The sequence below is a fragment of the Topomyia yanbarensis genome, chromosome 2, assembly GCF_030247195.1.
Source record: "Topomyia yanbarensis strain Yona2022 chromosome 2, ASM3024719v1, whole genome shotgun sequence".
Taxonomy (NCBI): Eukaryota; Metazoa; Arthropoda; class Insecta; order Diptera; family Culicidae; genus Topomyia; species Topomyia yanbarensis.
In genome coordinates, this window is record NC_080671.1 from 411,369,278 (window position 1) to 411,389,575 (window position 20,298).

The 20,298-nt window shown below is 38.3% G+C and overlaps 1 protein-coding gene across 5 annotated transcripts in view; it reads left to right on the forward strand.

The window, feature by feature from the left end:
• LOC131685071 (putative gustatory receptor 2a) overlaps window positions 1–20,298 on the forward strand; it is a 210,766-nt gene that overhangs the window by 5,651 nt on the left and 184,817 nt on the right. Inside the window, exon 1 of one of the 5 annotated variants that reach the window (XM_058968489.1) lies at window positions 4,268–4,884. The exons of the other annotated variants lie outside the window; for them this stretch is intronic. Coding sequence (XP_058824472.1) covers window positions 4,268–4,884 — 617 coding nt within the window. Of the gene's footprint in view, window positions 1–4,267; window positions 4,885–20,298 lie in introns of those variants that run through there. 5 annotated transcript variants of the gene reach the window in all.

The following is a 20,298-nucleotide window of genomic DNA, read 5'->3' on the forward strand; positions in this document are numbered from 1 at the left end:
GTAATTTAAAAGGAATTTTACGGAACTTGGTGGATTTGGCCCCACTTGCAACTGGTATAATCAACCTGCACAAAGTGTTGCATAACGCAGGGCTATTTTTTGGAACAAAATCATTCAGCCCTTCGCTATGCAAAGTCACGATATTATGACAGATGGGCTAAGCGCGGCCGGGAAAGGCCGCGTGGAATTTTGGTGAAATGCGCTAATAGTGTCGTGGTGGTACTAGTTGTCTCTTTCGCTCTACCCATCATCACCATCAGCGTTGACTCATTTTGCATTGTACGCTTGGGTTCAATGTTTGGGGCGAAGGTGTTGGTAGGTAGGGGAACTGGCGGTAAAATGAACACGTTAAGCAATGTCATTATTTTCTAACTAATAAGTGAATGAGATATTACAATCACATTATGTTTCTTGTTAGACATGTTTTGTACATATCTGGTAAAAATACTTCGTCATAAACACATTTTTTCAAACATGATTCTTGATTTTTAAACATGTCCAAAAATGAGACATGTTTATAGAGCGAGTGGGTAAAATGTACATATGGCGGTGGTAAAATGAACAGCTTCTGGTGACCTGCAAAATGTCCTGTATGTATGCAATGCGCAGCGTTGGAAAGCATTTTCCGATCAATGCTAATATCCCAACAAATCATGAGCTATGCATACACACAGGGCATTTTGCAGGCAAAAAAATTGTCACGGAAGAATTGAATTTTCATGACGTAATATTAAGGTTGGACAGAGAAAGGGTAAAATTCGCAAACGAAAAAAGCAGTAGTGTAACAACATTCTACATACGCTGATTTATTTTTATGAAGATCTGACATACGGTGTGGAAAAAAACTACTTTTTTCGTTTGTGAATTTTGCGCATTCTCTGTCCAACTTTAACCATTTTACAATCCTGTGGCATCGAAACACATCTACAAACTTGGGGTTATCCATGGGTGTTTGAACTTTTAGGATCTGTTTGAGAGCAACTAGAAAGCTTGTTCTATACATGAGATGTGATTATATTGTCTAAAATTTGATTTTTCTTCCCGCCCGGGTGTTTTTTTTAACACACTAAGTACTAAGAAAATAAATATTTTACATTAAGTAGTATAGTCCTACGTCTACAGTTCGTGCAACCCCATAGGGCTACCCCTTGTAGTTTTTTCTTTGTATTCTTAACCTTCCGGCAGTCGCGCTAGTGCACTGAGTGCACGCTGCTCTGAAAATCTAGCGAAATCGTCTTAGGGCACCAGCGGCTGCTCGTTCAGTGGGCCATAAGCGCGACTTCCGGAGGGTTAAGTTATTATTTATTGTTAAGTTCTGTATTATGTATTCGACTGCAAAGATATGGGCTTTTTATACCATTTTGAGAAGAGTTAATGTTTCACTCAAAGTGGCTTTTCCCTATCTCCCCATATTCATTAAGATCAACTAGGTCAGATTATTAATAAATAAATAAATAATTGTAAATAATTGTAAAAAGAAACGTTTTCAGTGTATTTGGATCATGAAGAAGCTACCAATAAAAAGTTTTCCTTTTGACTTTTGACATATTTTTATAAATGTTTTCAGTCAAAAATACAATTTTATTTTTGAATTTGATTTTAAACGCCATTTTAAATCAAAATGCTCATACCAAAAAAAATTTGAAATATAATAGTTCCCGAGATATTTTAAATTTTGTTTTAACAACACAAAATGGTTTACAAAATCGCCTTGATGTCAAAGAGAAAGTTACAGAAAATGTTATGGGCTTTTTGAAAAACCTATTGTTGTTGCTGGAGAAACACGAAAAACTTATGAAAAGGTCGTAATAAAACAAAGTAATTAAGTTGTTCAAACAAAGATTAAAATATATCGAGAACTATTACATTTCAAAATATTTTTGTTGTGAGCATTTTGTTTTAAAATAGCGTTTAGAATCATATTCAAAAATAAAATTGTAAAAGCAATAATTAATTATAAAAATATGTCGAAAGTTGTTAGGAAAACTTTTTATTGAAAGCGCGAATAGCTTTTTAAAAAGGACATAATTACACGAATTAATTGTTTTTGTTGGAGTAAAATTTCAATTATTTCGAAAACTATCGTATTCTGGAAGATATTTTTAACATAAATTCAAATTTTAAGCGTAAATTTTAGTTTTTGTAAAAAATGTCACAGTATTTTTTTCAGTGTATATTTTTTGTGAAGATTTGTCCATTCCCTGTAACTCGTTCTAAGATAGTTTTATTGTATAAAATAGGGTAGTCGAACAAAAAATTAAAATTATGCGCGTGGAAACGTCTACGCCATTTTAAAAAATTGCGCTTAAGTCAAGATAATCTTACAGATTGTGGAAAATGTTAAGTATTCTGGATTTTTCTCGCTTTATCTTAAGCAATCATTTTTTCAAAGTATGAGTCACTGAATCGATCCAAAGAGTCGATTCATTTTAGTGAGTGAATCGAATACGGTTCACTCATCGAACTGAATCGGTTTGCCCATCTCCAATTACTTTGACCGTCGTTGTGCTACCAGCCAGAATCGGCAGTACCAGAGTATTTATCGTACCATAGTCCGTACCAAACAGACAGTCAACCGGATAAAAAGCTCGCCGAAAGCAGTTAGCAACGAAGGCTCTCCTAAAAAGTGCCCTCGCTACCGACCAGGAAACCACCCAGTATCAGAAGCAAAAGAAGCTACTAATCCGCAATCAATACTAGCACGGAGCTTTACTAACTAATTATGACAGTCAATCCACGGAGCCGACTGCGTCCTAATAATCACCTTCTTTCTCGATGTTGTGATCTAGTCTCCGGTTATCCAATAAGGTTGACTAATAGAAACCGACCAAAATCATAAAACTTCCAGTTCAAGATTTGCGGCTCATTGCATGAAATTGCCGGTAACCAATCTCGAACTGGCTCGAAATCCTGTTTTTCGTTGTATTTACTACTTTCTAACCATCATAAAATACAAACTTATTCATCCACCAGCAGATATAGCTCCCAAATATTTCCTTCTTGGTATTGTACAGCCATTTGAGGAGATGCTCCGTTAGCTCTACACATCTCAACACGAATGATAATGAAATAAATCTGTTGCGGAGCTATATTTAACAATTTTCATCATTTAACTGTTCGGTTGGTGCACCATATTGACGGTCTTGACTGAGATGATAATTTTCACAATTTTCGAGTAGATTTTGATAACAGATAGATATGTGATAACAGAGAACTATTTTCCCAATAGATAGCTTAACCTATTCTACAATGGCTGAGCGTGTCGTTATGCAGTATCTCCCAGGGCCCGTTTTTCCTCTCTATTGCCCTGTTTACGCGTATTTTATAGTTACAAAATATACAAATTTTCTTTCTGTACTTTTGTAAATTTAATCTAGCAATATTTTGCACATCGCAAAACATCTGAGAGGAGATGACCGTAACCTTCGTTTTAACGAATGAAACTTGCCAGTATAAAGTTGAAATTATTTACAAAATTAGTTCAAATTGTATTTTTTTTTTCAATTTCGCTAAATTATTTAAAAAAGCAAATGTATATAAGAGTATTACCATAACTGTTTTTTATCGTTTGAGTACCGTATATTTTTCTTCCATCTCCACCTCACATGTTTTAATTTTAAGTAAACATGCGGGTCTCCGAAATACACAAAATACACCTGGACCCCGTAGTAGTCCTCTCCCGTATCCCTCTCCATAGCCCATTCTGACTTACCCTTCCGTCGAGCTTGAAGGCCTGAATAAGACAAACTGTTAACGAATGTACCACTGAAACTGAAAAAACTGTTCAAAACCGTCTGTAGTGTTCGTATAGGCGCAAAAATGTCGGTTCGAAATTAATTCCAAGTTGACATGCGGGAACAAAAAATTGTTTCATTAAGCAAAACTCTTGCTGGCCATTTACGGTACGTAAATGTTTTACGTTAAACTCACAAACCAAGAAATTTGAACACGAAAATATTTTGACACGCTGCTATCAGATGTCGATCATTTCACCAATGTGTATTTAACCTAATGCTTGTGGGACCTGATAACCTCTAGAATGCGAATTGTGCACTGTGGAAAAAAATGTTGTAGATTTTGTTTCCCTTTTCAAAACAAACACCGAACACGGTAGAAACGAAGTTCGGTTGAAATATTCGGCTATATTTCCACACATTTTCTTCGTGTTCGGATACCACTCCGTAATAGATGCGATGCGTTTTATCAGATTACCTGCCGAAAGCAATTCATTAGTGCCGATAGAAGCGTCAAAGGACACACTGCAACAATGTGGTGGTTCACCGTAACGGACATATACCAGTCCATCCGTCCTCTCTACTATCCGTTGAAACTGTTCGGTTTGGCTGTGAGCCCGTTCAATCGAAGTCCTGCTCGGGAGTCCCGCTTGCTTGCGTGGCTGTATCTGTTCGCGTTTGGAGCTCTGTACACCTACATCGCCTACGTTTGGATGTATCTGAACCCGTTTCCAAGTCGATACAAATCAGTGATCCTGGACGGTATCGAAGACCTGTACACGCTGATGTTCTATCTGCTGGCGGTGCATGGGATGCTGATGTTCTATTTGGTGCGAGATAAAATCGGAACAATCCTCAAGGCTCAATATGAAGTCGATCTAGTCCTGGCGCGACTCGGCACGAAAGTACATCATGCCAAACATCATCGTCAGTTGATGGTGGCAATCGCGATAGTGGTTGCCATAGCCGCCGGTATTACTGCCGGATACTATCGTGTCTTTATATCATTTTTGAATGTTGATCGTTTCACCTTGCAACGGCAAGTAGCCTATGTTATCTTTATGCACAATTTTGAGCTGACCGTGGGTTCCGGAACGTTTTTGATGCACCTCTTGCGACAAAGATTCGCTGCCCTCAACGATACGCTCAGGTAAGTGGGGTGGTTGGGGGAGTTTGCTTTTAAAGATAATCGGTTATTTAGATTAATGCAGCGCTTGGAAGTAAAAGTTACTAAATAATGAAACAAAAGGGACAAATACGTACATTGTTTTTTTTTTTTCAAATATGCTGCGAAATAGTTCGGAATAGCAGGATAAATCATATCTTAATCTTAATCTAATATTGTAATTGCATGCCTTTCTAAAATGTGCAAACTACTCAACATTACTATTTTAAAACCAAGATAATCATCTTAAAAAGAATTATAAGCATATGTTGTATTTTTTAGAAGATTGTTTAATGTTACATTGCACCCTAGCGAGAACATTTGGTAAAACCATTGTTATCTGTGGAAAGTATACTAGCTATAACTTAGTAAATGCATGGATTGCATTTAGACTTTGTCGCATCACTGCAAACGATCACTTACTAATAGCGTTTTACTTTTTTCCTGATTCTGCACTGGTGTGGTGATAAACTGATTACATCCAAGCTGGAATGTGTGCAGCACCAACTACACCGGTGTAGTGCACTGTCAAAAATAAAAATGCCATACGATCGATGAAATTTTATAGCAATGATCTGTAAAAGTAAAATTAAGACTCATAGTAGTTTACAGTGAGGTGCTCAACTTTGCAAAATATTGTTAAAACAGCACGGGATAAATAAAAATTATCAAATTGGCTATATTTCTTACTGCGAACTACACTAAGGTGCAATGTGATGTTAACTCAATGATATAGTCTACTTTCTACTTCTGCCTGAGTCAGAGCCGCAAACGAGCCATATGAATGACAATTGGTAGCCTTCAGATCACGTAGTCATTGTCTCATGAACAAAGGAAACATTTTCTCTATTTTTGCCACTATGAATGAAGTTGGCAAAAAGGCTACTTCGATCCAATACCGTGATCACTGACTTTAAATGTTGTGCTATGAGACCGATTCATCATAAGATGGGACATTTTCTGAAGGTGAAAATGGAGCTTAGGCTAACGGAAATCATCTTTTTCATGTTTCAGTTCCAATTCAGCACTGATATGATATGCGACAAAGTTTCGGTTTGCCAAACAACCTAAACACGTGGTTGAAAGTGGCAGAGTTGTAATTAAGATTCTCCCTTTTTAAAAGAGTGTAACCAATGAGTTCCAATATCTTCAACTCAATGTTAATTTACAGCTAGGAATAGAATACAAATAATGCACGAAGATTAAAGGGAAAGCAATCTCTCTCAAGATAAAATTTAAACTAGGATTGAATAACCGTAGACACGCTATCGCTGAATGTTATTAATATCAACTTTCCTTTCAGTCAATATTTCTGTTGCGGGGCATATTAATTATTATCTTTAACTCGTTTTCGGATAGTTTTACTGTTCAAACGACGGTTCACGATCAATACTTTTTTGCGAATAATGCATGCAAAAACCAATACGGTTGATTAAAAAATTGGTCGTGACTCAAAATAGTACACCCAAAACGTACCCGGTAAGATTCGCTTACATTAATGCAATAAATACGAGCGAAAATTGCAAGCGTTCTGGTAATGTGCGAAAATTGCAAGAAGCTTCCTTGCATGCAATGCAAGAAACAGAAAAACCGAATTTTGCCTATGTATTAGCGATGTATGTGTATTGGTGACCAATATGCGTTAGAAAAAAAGACTGTTGGGCATTGAAAAGTGAACCCCGCACAAACAGATCGCTAAGCAATACTTTATCCACCCAACCATACTACCAGATAGTAATAAGTGGATAAAAGTCATATATAAACAGATGATTTCACGATTAATGAAAAAAGTAAAACAAGCAGCCAGATTTGAACTCAAGTCCTTGCGCATCATAGCGCTAACTATAAGCACTGATCTGTCCTTACACATAAGGACAGGACGTTAAAACTCGTACAACTGTCACATCCGCAATTTGATGCCGTCTCATGTGTAATGAATAAACCACAAAACTGTGTTTGATGATGTTGGTGAGGAATGAATATAAAGTAGACGGAAAATAAAAACTCGCCATGCGTTGCTGTACCAACCAGCATAGGCATGTGAATGTGGTGGTAATCCTTCGACAGTGTTTTGAAGAAACGTATGTACGTATAGCGAGAGATGAAGTGATTTTATATGCTTGCAACAATTGCAAGCGGGTTTAACTGCAAAATTGCAAGTGATGCTAACATTATTTGCAAGTGATAGTCGCCGGCAATCATTGCAAGAGATTTTTGTTTTGGGTGTATGATTGCCAAAAAAAAGGTTCATAAACCGAACACGACTACAAAGTTTTGGTCAAAAAGAAGTTTTATGGTCTGCTACTCTCTGTTTCTCTGAAGCTTCCTATGTGGAAAGTTCGTAGTGCATTTCTGTACGCCGAGCAGTTGATTTGTCCGAATCATTTAATACTAAAACTGTGGTACGTCATTGATTCGATTTTGAAGTCGAAATGCTGCATAGTATGAACATTGGAGCGACAAGAAAAAAATGGCCCACCCCTGAGTCGATTCTTAGCCCCACCAGGAGTACTTTGAAGCAAATCATACAAGTCTAGCTACCGGACCAACGTGCCTGAAGTTTGTATGGGATATTTCAACAATTTACATGGAGAAAACCCACATGCTCGCATTTTCACCGCTAGGTGGCACTGTATGCATCGTATTATCACTATAAGTGAAAATAAGAAAGATAATTTAATTTTCTTCAACTTTGTCGAAGACTGCTAGTTGATCCGGCTTTGTTAAAAAAAAGTTATTAAACTTTTAACGAAGTGATGTCTGCGCCAGTTTTGCATGGGACCTAACAGTGCACGGTTGTATATCAGTACTCGATTCGCACGAACTAAACATTTTTGTGAAATAATCGTTTGGTTTAGCTCAATGGTATGTTCAGATGAATTATAGTAAATAATACGAGTCAGGTTTTAATAAGAAAATTTTAGTTCCACGAGTTACCGGACAGAGGGCGCCAACACTAACTTTTTAACGGAGAGAGATAGAAATTTGGTGTCTTCTGCATGGGGGATGGGGAGTATGTTAGACCGTTATGTAACCTTTTTTCACCGAAGAAAAAAAATTTTTCAAGGAATTTGTTACGTAATAGAGGAGGGGGGCTGGAGAAATTTGTGACAATTTGTTACATGGGGGGAGGGGGAGTCAATTTTGGGCAATTTTTGCGTTACATAATTTATGAATGGTCCCTTATTTAATACAATTCTTGTAAACATACTATTCAGCAAAATCCAAATCCAATTTTCTCCATTTAAATTGTTGAAATATCCCATACAAACTTCAGCTACGTTGCTTCGGTAGTTAGACTTGTCCGATTTGCTTATAATTTGGTGTAAGTACTCTTGGTGGGACTAGAAATCGATTGAGGGGTGGGCCGATTGAGTTTTCAAAAATTCATCATTTTTCTAGGCAGTCTAATGAACATATACACCAACTAGCAGGCGTTTGCACACAGAAAAAAATATTTTGTAATTTTAAGTTTATTTTCATGCACATATTTGGAGCATGAATATAAATGTAAAATTAAGTTCCACCACAAACACACACGACTTGTCGTGCTTTCTTCAACGAATTTTATTATAATTTTACACGTGGATTGAAAATTACAGTTTCTTTAAACGGAAAACCAATGCGCTTCTTATGTATTTTTACTCGAAAACTGCTGTAAAATGAATGACATGTAATATTACACGAATGAAAGTGTAAAATTGTATGCTGTTTGGTGCTCCAATTGATTTTAACGTAATTTTCAATGAAATTTTCGATTCAATCGTTGTATGTTTACATTCGTATTGATTTACATGTCGTTTAAATTTCATTATTTTTTGGTGTGCATGCAATCGAAGATAAAGTGGACGCGTGGTGATTAACTATTGAAACTTCTGTGCAGTGCGCCGGATGCAGGCTCCGTATTGCAAAAACGTCCGTTCAGGTGCTGGTTAAGGTTAGGGCTGGACCAAATAAGCTTCGGATTGTTTCTTCTTGTATTAGGATTAATGAAATAAAATATTATTGCCTGATTCTATTTTCATTTTCTCATCTAAATTGTCATGAGCCCAATGTAAAGAGTGGTATCACGCACTGAATCGCGTTACTTTTTGCTGAGAATTTCTTGACGACACCCAAGTGTTGACCTTTGGTAAAGTATTCGAGTGTAATTGACAAACTTTAGAAATGATTGGTGCACAAAAGAATAAAAATAATAAAAGATGATACACAAAAAACCAAACAGAGCACCAACTGATCAAAACTGGAATTATTGAAAAGCTGGTTAATTAAATCCTATTTTAATTTGCTGCAATACAATAACATGTCGTGATTTGGTGGTTTCTTTCAAGCGAATGCCAATTGTTACTAAACCACACATTTTCAGTCAAGAAAGTATCTGTCAATGTTCGCTTCCATTTCGTCTCTTGGATTTTACTCTCGCGCGAAACTTAATGTTGCCACTATCTACTACTTTAGCCACGCTCTATCAAAAACTAAGTGATGTCCATGGAAGTGTAAACACGTTGCGATGAAACAACAGAGTAAGTAGAAAGGCAAAAATCCAAAAAAGTGAATTATCGTCAAATTTTTTTTTGAGTTTGCATCAAATCTTGACGTTTCATGCACCTTAAAGACATTAAGCATCAAAAATAAAAATTCTATTTTTAATTTTTCCTATAGTTTATATGAGAAATTTCTGTGTGGTCGCACTCTTAAACTCTTAAACCCGTAATTCCGGAACCAGAATACCGATCTTTCCAAAATTCAATAGCAGCCGATGGGAAGGTTGCACCTTTCATTTCAGACTAAGTTTGGGCAAATCGGTCCAGCCATCTCTGAGAAAAATGAGTGACATTATTTGACACATACGCACATACATACACACACATACAGACTTTTTCCGATCTCGACGAACTGAATCGAATGGGATATGACACTCCGGCTGGGATTAGGTTGACGTTTTTCAGAGTGATTGCATAACCTTTCTATATGAGAAAGGCAAAATATCTTTTATTTAATATCTATACGGAATACTGAAAGCTCTTTTCACGCGCTATCGAAAAATAGAATCATTGAATAGATTGAAAATCACCCTAAATAACGCAAAGTATTTAAAATTTAGCAAATTTACTTGGTATGTTCGAAAACACAATATCACCCACAACTTTCACCAAACAAATAATTTTGCAACAAAACCACATTGGATAACGGGTTTCACATAACTTGAGATACACAAGAAGAGGCAGCGCTATATGTCTATTAGAAACAAAGAAAAAGGAATTCCGCCAACTTACCCCAACCGCCAACTAGCCCCGGGCTCCCCTACTCATTACCCTGTAGTTCCGGAACGGGAAGCCGGATCCATTAGAAATTCAATAGCAGCCTATGGGAACGTTGCATACATACACACACATACACACACAGACATTTGCCGAACTCGACGAACTGAATCGAATGGTATATGTCACTCGGCTTTCCGGTCCTCCGTCAAAGAGTCGGTTTTCAGAGCAATTTCAATACCTTTCTATAGTTAAAGGCAAAAATAATAACTGCAATTTTTCAACCGATTTTGAGCGGAATTAAATTTTCTCTCTAAATTTATTTAAACAAAGATGCTTTCTAAGACAAAAGGAAGAGTAATTTTCATATTTTTAATGAAAAAATCGCAAAATAATGGTTATTTTCGTATTGTTGTCCTGAAACCTCACAGTACTTGTAACAAAAGAACATAACATAACATTCCGTTGGAAAGGTAATTTCTTCTTCTTTCCAAAATCCAAATTTTTGCTATGAATCAAGATTTTGAGGGTATATTAAATTGATCAAACGTGGTTTTGTGTTGTATTTGACGAGATCTACTAGCTTTAACGTACCACTTTAAAAGCACATTATTTTTTTTATTTTGTAGCACCGTGTAACTAGCATAGAAACGATGCTTAGCTGTCATCATCAGACAAACGTTGCAGTGATATGCGCACTACAATACACTCAAGTTTTTTTTACGCGGTTTTTTTGCGCGGTATTTTTTTACGCGGTTTTTTTTACGCGGATTTTGAAATTTACACGGTTTTCATTTACGCGGATTTTGAAATTTATGCGGTTTTCATTTACGCGGATTTTGAAATTTACGCGGTTTTCATTTACGCGGTTTTTGAAATTTACGCGGTTTTCATTTACGCGGATTTTGGAATTTACGCGGTACCCATCAATGAGGTTCCCTTTATCGCGGATTCTTAAATTTAAGTGGTCTTCATTTACGCGGATTTTGAAATTTACGCGGTTTTCATTTACGCGGATTTTGAAATTTACGCGGTTTTCATTTACGCGGATTTTGAAATTTACGCGGTTTTCATTTACGCGGTTTTCATTTACGCGGCTCGTATCCCCCGCGTAAAAAAAAACCTGAGTGTACTTAGCGCGAGCATCTTGGCTGTCAGATAAATTTGTTTTTAAGGAACAATCATTACGTTTATATTCAGTACTATCATTTTGTCGCGAAACTTCAATTGTTGGAATGTGGATCGAGTTTTTTATTTGCGTTTCTAACGTCGCGTATAGTTGGAAAAATTCGGGCGATCCGGCGCTTAAAAAGTCCTTATAGGACCATTTCGCGTACAATTCTGAGTTATCTTTGCCCACCACGGAGTGGGAGACCATCCACGGTTATTCGCGCCGGGCACTCGTTTCGTCTCTTTCAATCAACGGGCACACTAATTGTAGCAAGGTCGAGCACAGCAATAAATCTAACACGCTGGTGAAGTAGAAACTCGTGTCATTTCTATCGTATTCAAGATCGCTATATTGAAATTGTCGCAAATATCATTCAGTAAGATATATCGGTTACCATCGGTAAGATAACCCAACGGCATACCGTGGGAGTTGAAGTCTTCCAGAACCAGCTGAGATGAGATGTATATCGAAATAATACCAATAATTCTTGGCCTTTGATTCGGACTCGACATATAACAACTTCAGTACCTGGTGCCGAGCAGAGGTAAATCCGATTGATAGAATAGCATATTTTAATCCCGAAAGACGTTGCTCCATAGTTCTTTCTCGGTCTAGCAAATAATATTAAAATTGTAGAAGATCTACGTCTGAAATTAACCAGGTTCTACACAATGCAAATGCATTGTGTAAAACCTGGGAAAAATATAGGGACTGAAATATAGGGATACTTGAGGTTTTGGATGTCCGATGAGGAAATTCCTGCTAGTTTCAAGGATTTCCGAGACCAGTACCCACTTACTTCGGTTTTGTAAAGGGCGAACACGAAATTATTGCGACACATTCAACAGGGCATAACTTTTTTAGCATTGGGTAAAAATCAACCAAATTTTGCACACTTTCTCATTGATGTGTATTGTTTACATGCTGTCAAACTCGAAGTCGTGTTTTTCGATTTAACGAAAATGGAGGTGAACCAACTCGAGTCGAGAGAACAAATTCTTTCCAAACACCTGGAATTTCCTGACCTGTCGCACCGGTAGTTGGGAAAAATGTTGAACATTTACCATTCAACCGTCTCCAGAGTGTTGAAGCGGTTCCAGAAGCGGTTGACGTTGGACCACGGCAAAGGAGCTGGAAGAAAACCGGGACCGGAGAACAAAAAGACAGAGAAAAAGGTGAAGCGGATGATTAAACCAAATCCCAACGTCTCAAGCCGTGATTTGGCTAAAAAGATCGGCATGTCGCAGAGCTACGTCCAGAATGCAAAGAAGAGAGCTGGACTACATACATACAAGGTACAGAACTTCCCAAACCGCGATGAGCGTATATAAAAGCCGATTTTAAGCAAATTCCGGGGTTGGAGTTTTTCACCGGCAAGAGCAAGTTCTATGTGGACGACAAATTTAAGAAGAAGAAAATGTCGAAGTTCGCCTCCAAATATCTCATTTGGCAGGCCATCTGCTCTTGCGGACTGAGGAGTGAGCCTTTCGTGACAAAGGGCACAGTAAATGGCGAGATCTACAAATCTGAGTGCCTCAAGAAGCGCCTTTTGCCGTTCTTGCAGCAGCACAACGAAGCTCCGCTATTTTGGCCAGATTTGGCATCATGCCACTATTCTAAAAGTGTCCTGGAGTGGTATGAGGCCAATTCTGTCCATTTTGTTCCAAAGGACATGAATCCGCCAAACTGTCCGGAGCTGCGCCCGGTGGAGCAGTACTGGGCAATGATGAAGCGGGAGCTTCGGAAGAGTAAGAAGACAGTCAAAGACGAGAAGGACATGTTAAGAAAATGAAAAAAAAACTGAGAAACTGGTACCGGATGACACTGTAAAGACTTTGATGGAGGGCATCAAGCGAAAATGCGTTCAATTTTACACTCAAGGCTCCATCGATTAACTTTTCTTTTGATTTTTGAAGTAAATATATGTATATAGCTACCCTAAAATTTTGGTTTGATTTTAAACATTATAAGAAAATTGGCATGACATTTTCGGTGTCGCAATAATTTCGTGTTCACCCTTTACTAGCAGTTTTCGAGGGAAACTCTCGGGCCTTCACGATGAAACTTTGGAGAGAAAATGAGTTTTCTGTTTCGAAAATTTATAGGCGCATTAGAATATCGTCCCACAATGAGAAAGTCAGACTCTCGCACTTTAGTGGACACGGGAGCGTGGAAATTAGTCTTGGCCCTATTTAGCATTTCATTTCTGAGAGTTCCTTAAAAGAATTATTCAATTTTCCCTGCATAATTTATATGCGGGATATGTCGAGTCTCTCCATTGTTCATGATAATCTCCGGATTTTCCACACCGTGCCTAGGATATACAATAAATAGCTGTAGGCCCAATTATTTGCAACGACGGCAATTCAAGCCCCGCAGTATAAGTCTCGTGTAAAAGAAGATACCCTAGCTGACTAGTTCCCGCGAAAGGCTCGACATGAGGCTGATGGAAAATAAGTTGTTTTCTTATACTTCTCGAATTTTTGCTGAACCCAATTGCTTGCAAAGCAGAATTTTCACTGACTGAAGCAAAGGGTTCTTGAAGGAGCCAAGCCCATACTTCGCAATTAAAGCCCCTGCCGGAAACTACACCATTAATCTCTACTTCTCGAGCGGGTACGTATACCAGATACTTCTTCGTACACGGTTGAGTGTTAGTTAGATTACGTATATGTTGATGATGTTAAATGGTTTATCTTTGGTCCGGAGTTATATCATACAGAGGTCGGTTGTATGAGATGGATATAATTTGTATTGAAAATGAGACTTATCGGCATTATTTCTTCAAACGGAAATTAATATAACGAAACTTAAAAGAATGGAGTAATCGGTACTTAGTTGTGCAACATTTGTAGTATCAGTAATCTACAAACACATTTTCGCTGAGCTGTCGGTCATACAGCCCGTTAACAAAGGGTGTTTTCAAATAGCCACCAGCTATTATCCAGGAATTTTAATTTACACTTACACATATCCAGAGCCGTAGCATGGCCTTCGGGCACCCTTGGCGGAATTTCAGTCATGCGCTCTTTGCGGCATTTGTCTAACCAATCTAACCGGAAAGTAATATCATCCGTATGAAGCGCCAAAACACTATAGTTCTGTTGAATTTTAAATATAAGCTCGATGCAGATTTGTCTCCAACATCATTCAAATTCAGGTGTTTAAACGTTGCGGATGGAAGACTTTGGGAAATAGGTTGACGCTAGGTACATGAAGGCGACGGATCTTTCTGCAAGACTGAATTTGTAGATCAGTTTATTGAGCTGACGATTTAAAAAGGGAATTCAACCCGCTTTTATCACATAACAATTCGAAGACTTTATTTGAATATTTGTTCCTTCACCAACCGTACGGTATATTCTGCCTTATTCTGTATTACGACGGACCATCGAATTTTATAACTAGACACACTTCGAAATTACTAGCACCTTGAAAAAGTCTTTATGCAAAATGTCAGCTCAATAAGATATAATGATGAATATAATGCTTTTTTCAAATTCGATGCACGTTTGATGTACATTTCTAGATTGATCTGCTCCTAGTATCAGACACTGACTTCCCATTTGAATCATAAACATTGAACTCTGATCCTATTGGATCATAGACAATCGGCTAAATACTCTTAAGATTTCGAAAGGACTGCTCCCAGATAAGCTCAGAATTGTGTTATTCTGACTAAAGCAAGCAAATTATGTCACTGGTGACAAGCCTTTTATGAAGGACCACCGTATCTACATGCCCGCTCACAACGTTGAGATCGACGGTGCAGTCAACGATTCGAGTTTGTCATGCGTGGATCTACTGAAGCACGGAGTTATCTATTTCAATGACTCCTTGCCTTAACGAGCAGATATTTTGAATGGCAATCAAACTGGACGAGACAAAATGGTTATCCTTTCAAACTCGTGTCAAGTAACCTTTGGCAGGAAATTCCACGTAACCATGCCATGCGTACAAACACCGTCCAAGGAATCTGAAGAATTCCCTTTAAAGGCGCTCTGAGTACTTTTTTGCAGAAATATTAAGCCTAGCTACGCCACTCACCACGACAAATCATTATGCTCTCTTGGTTGAGGGGTGTGATTCTGATGATCCCCAATGGGAGGACTTCTTTTACTGCTCTCAAAAATTATAGGAAGATGAGATTAATTACAAAAGCTTCTCTTGAGGGACCACCAAATATGCCAGCTCGAGCAAGCTCTGACACAAAACCGAAGTAAAAAGTCCTTAATCTTAGAAATATGAGATAAGTCAAGAAGTTTTTGGCGCTTCCAGAAACACCAAAAATCTCATGTGACATTTCAACCCGAGATTCAACTTAGTGCAAAGCTCGTTGATGACCGACAACTATGTGATATTGCGAAACTCTTCCCGGCATCGAGTAGGTTTTAATTCTCATGCAACGCTGAAGGGTTGTTTTCTCGATTACAATTGATCTAGCTTACTCCACGATCTTTGAAACAACTTTAAGGAGAGGGGCTGCTTCATTGCCCATGACCACAAAACTATCCCATGGTATTTATATGTAACTGCGTAAACAAGCGATATAGTTAGCGCTTCCACTATTTTTTAATTTGATTCTTTACAGTTAAAATTTTCGTGTTGGGTAACCCGAGCACGTTCGTTGATTATTCTATTGTCCACTTTTCTCTTACGAACAACACCATATATTATGAATAAATCTGGATGAGACTGACAGCCTCGCAGGGTAATCTTTTGGCACCTTTGGCCTTTCATTTGGAACTTCTTTGATGTTTACATTAGCTTTCTTTTCGAACAAAAATATTGTTTGTGTTATTTTAACATTTATCCTCACTTATCGGATTTCAGTGCCCCCCAAAGTTGGCGCCCTTGGCAGGGGACAACCCGGCCAACCGCACGCTACGGCTCTGCATGCCATATCTGAACTTTCGCCCTTACTGGTAAAAATCACTCCGAACCTTACTACCCACTCGGCAAAAAAGTGATCCGCCGGCCCTGTTTGGAACAAGTCGAATTGTGTTCTTACATATCGGCAAATTATCCTTAATAGGTTTGAAAATTTAGAATATTTTTATGAAAATTTTCTGGCTATGTGTCTGAATATAGAGTCCCGAAGGCGTTACCCCGCCCAACTTTTATTCCAATAAGCTGCTGCCTCCTATACTAACGAATTCATTAATCTACTATTACTTATTTACCACCCGTCGACACCTAATCGTTTTCTCTCCCCTACGCTGCGCCTTAGTAAGAGTACTATCTGGTGAAACATATATCTTTCGAGTAAACACAACCACTCTAAGCCCATCCCATATAGCACCGAAGCATCATGTTTTGTTGGCAAATTATTTTTCGGAAACAAGAAAAAATCCGATATCAAATCAATTGCTGCAGCAGTCAGTGTTCGGAATCCACTCAACCTCTCCGGTTGTATTTCGTGTCTAGCAATGTCCGAGAGAGTCAACAGTTCGAGCACAGTGTTTGACACGTATCATAATATCACCATCTTATTAAAGTGTCTGGGACTGTACCCATTAGTGACAAGTCCCCACCGTGCCTTCCAACCTGTCTATCGACTTTTGAACGTCGGTGGCTTCATTATATCGTTCACCTTCTACGGGTATCTTCTGTACAGCTTCTCAATGAACTCAGAGTTTCTTCAGATCAATCTGGGATCGTTGATCGTCCAGCGAATGCTAGAAGGCTTCCACGTGGTACGATACTGCGGTGGACTATTCTCGCCAGTCTTCATTTCCTATACGTTGCGCACACTGCACAGGATGTTGAATCTTCTACAGGAGACCAGTGATGCGATTGTGGAGTTAAGCCCGATAAAACGTGGTACATTCGGATTGACTGAGACGAAGAACTTCTATCGCGTGACAACGCTGATTTCCGTCCTGGTGCCACTGACTGGGGTATCGATTGTGAATATACTGCTGGTGCATGCCGGAGTCACCGACGTGATTGGAGTGATGTTCGCGACCAAGTTTGTGTACTCTTGCGGATTCGTTCAGCTATGGTTACAACCGACACTGTTTCTGTTGGTAGTCCGAGCACGGTTTGTGGCACTAAACCGAATTTTGAGGTAAATAGATCTTGGTGAACATGTTATTCTTTGATTGAATTCTAATTTTAATGGCACCAGAATATTATATAAAAGAATGTGAAAATACCATCACAGTGCTAATTATGTGAGTGCGAAACGTGTAACGTGAATCATATCTCAGCAAATATATTCGATCGAAGGGAGGAGTCCGGGATATATTTCTTCCATTATCTGAAAACCACTCCCATTGGCAAACGGTTTCTTGGTACACATAAAAAACCGGGTCGATCCGTCCACGTGTGCCGTTTAGCTTGCACACAAATTTGCCTCTATTAGCAATTAGTTTCCCCGCACAGTGGTTGGGCCGATTGGACGTTTTTCGCATTACCAACAATACCACCCACCCCACATACTACTACTCGTCACTAGTAAACACTAGTCTCGAAACGCTGCAAAATATGCTCAACAGTTTAGTTGCTACCCTGCCTTCCGCGTGTTCGAAGTGTTCCTCTCAGTGGCGGGGGCGCGTCACTCGGTTGTTGTGGTTGGAAAAATATGAGCAGGAAAAGTGATCCGAAAGCTTCCTGCTGGAAAAGTGCGAAACCATTACGGTTTGAAAAACCGACCGCGTGGACGTCCGACTTCGGTCGATTCAATGTGGTGTGCAAGTTCTTCGGCATCGTTCCGGTATTCACGGATTCGGTCTGTTCCCGATGGAAGCCAGTCTGCAAAGTGGTCAACTGGTTGTGTTTATTCGGATTTCTGGCGTGGTACACTTTCCTCTTTCAGCTTTCGTTACGGGAAGTTTTGACAGATGTGACCAGATCAGCACTGATGCTCGGTATAATGGAGGGTACGCATCACCACTACAACATGGTCATGGTGGTTGCAGTTTTGTTGTGTCAATTATTTTATGGAAAACGCAGCAGAATTGATCGCACGCTAGAAATGATCGATGGGACACTAGTACTAGCCGGCAGTATAGTTCCGTTGGCATATTTTAACCGAATCATACGCTGGATGTCGTGCGTTGTCATTCTGGTACCGATTGCTATACACCTGAGCTGGTACTCGCTACTGGAAAGGCACATGGATATCTCTGCGTTACAAAGGATCACAATAATTGGTTCCGTGTACCTCATGATGTCGTACAGCTGCTTGGCTCTGCATGCCGGTTTCATGGTGTTGGCAGTACTAATTCGGTTTCGTGGAGTAAAACATCTATTTAGGTAGTTAATTTGTTAATTTGATTGCTTCACTCTAGTTGTTTTTAATGACTGTCCCATCTGTAAGAAGTGATATCATATCATGATGAGCAGGTAAATTCACTAATCGGTATTCAATCAAATCCACTCCATTAGGCGCATATTTCAAAAAGTGGATTTGAGCCTGTACGTCGAGGAAATCTTAACTTTAGTACCGTGAAGGCACGTAATTCCACGCAATTTATAATTCCGCGCACTCAGTATTATTTGACAATTTGCTGCGGCAGGCTTGTTAAAATAATTGCACATGTACCTCCATATATACTGCTTATGTCTATTCATAACCACGGAGAAAAAAATTGTTTTCTGGATGCTCACACACTTGCAAAAAATAAAATAGAATACTTGTCCTGGCGGCTGCCATGTTTGCATATTCCCTTAGCGATTACGTTAAGATCGAAATGTAGACCGTATAACTAGTTGGAAAAGATAGGACTAATTTTCATTTTGAAAATGGTAAACAACAAAGTAAAACGAGTGTGTTAAGGTTGGGTAAGGGTTTCGGTATAAAAAATCATTTTTTTTTGCTTTTAGAAAAATGGGTGAAGCGAATTAATCGAATATTTTGTACATCACACTAAATCATTTCAATAACATTCTGTAATTTTTTCATGCAAAAATATCTACAAGCGACTCGGTAACGAAGCTTTTTGTAGAACGTCTCTGGAAAAACACGATTTGCGGTGTTGACTTACATTCAAAAACTTCTTGACCGATTTAAACCACAAAGCATCCTCTTGGCTACACCACTGGTTATTCATTTCGCTTTTCAATTTCCGAGATATGTTTCAGATCGATCCGATGATTATAAGTCAGAAGGTTCGCGCAAATGAAAATGTTTGCACCGATAAGTGATCAAGTTCCATCTAGACAACTTGGAATTGTTCAGTGGTTATTCTAGCGGTTGTAGATAGAAAAATGAAATACAAAATTCGTTTTATCGAAATAATATTTGGTTCATTTAAAAGGATTATTACTATATTGAACAATAAATAGGCGACAAAGGGTAATCCATTAACATCAAGCCATAACAAAGTATTCAAAATATATATTTGAAGTCTTCAAAAAAGTTATTCGCAAAAGTAAGAGCTACAAATTTGCTGAAGGCATCATTTCAACATAATCACTTCCAAGGAAATTTATGAAAATATCATACTCTTAGGGGTATGAAATCAGTAAAATCACAATACCAAAAGAAAGAGCAAATTATATCTTTTAAATTCTCCGAAGATACTATTGACCTAAAATTATCCGTTTTGGCGCTAATAATACATTGAATGTTTTTGGTCTTACTTCTGGCTATGGGAAATGATAAAAATCTTTCGTCCGCATTTAATGTTAAATATCTCTTTTGATAATAGTCCGATTGCAACAATTTATAGTTCGTTCGAAAGGTATTTGTGTAAGCTTTCTAAAAAGTGTTTGAGCATCGAAAGTAGCATTTTGCTCCACTGTGCTTCACTTTTCTCCTGAATTAGTCGAGGATTGTGTATATAATATTATTCCCACTGACAACAATACTTTTCCATGAGACACGACGTTTGTAGCAATTTCCAATCTGTATATTGTATATGTGAATTGTGGGTAAAATCGCCACCCCACACCCCAAGTAGCAATTCTAGTTTTATAACACACTACAAACGCATTCTATGTTTTAAGACGGTTTTCAGG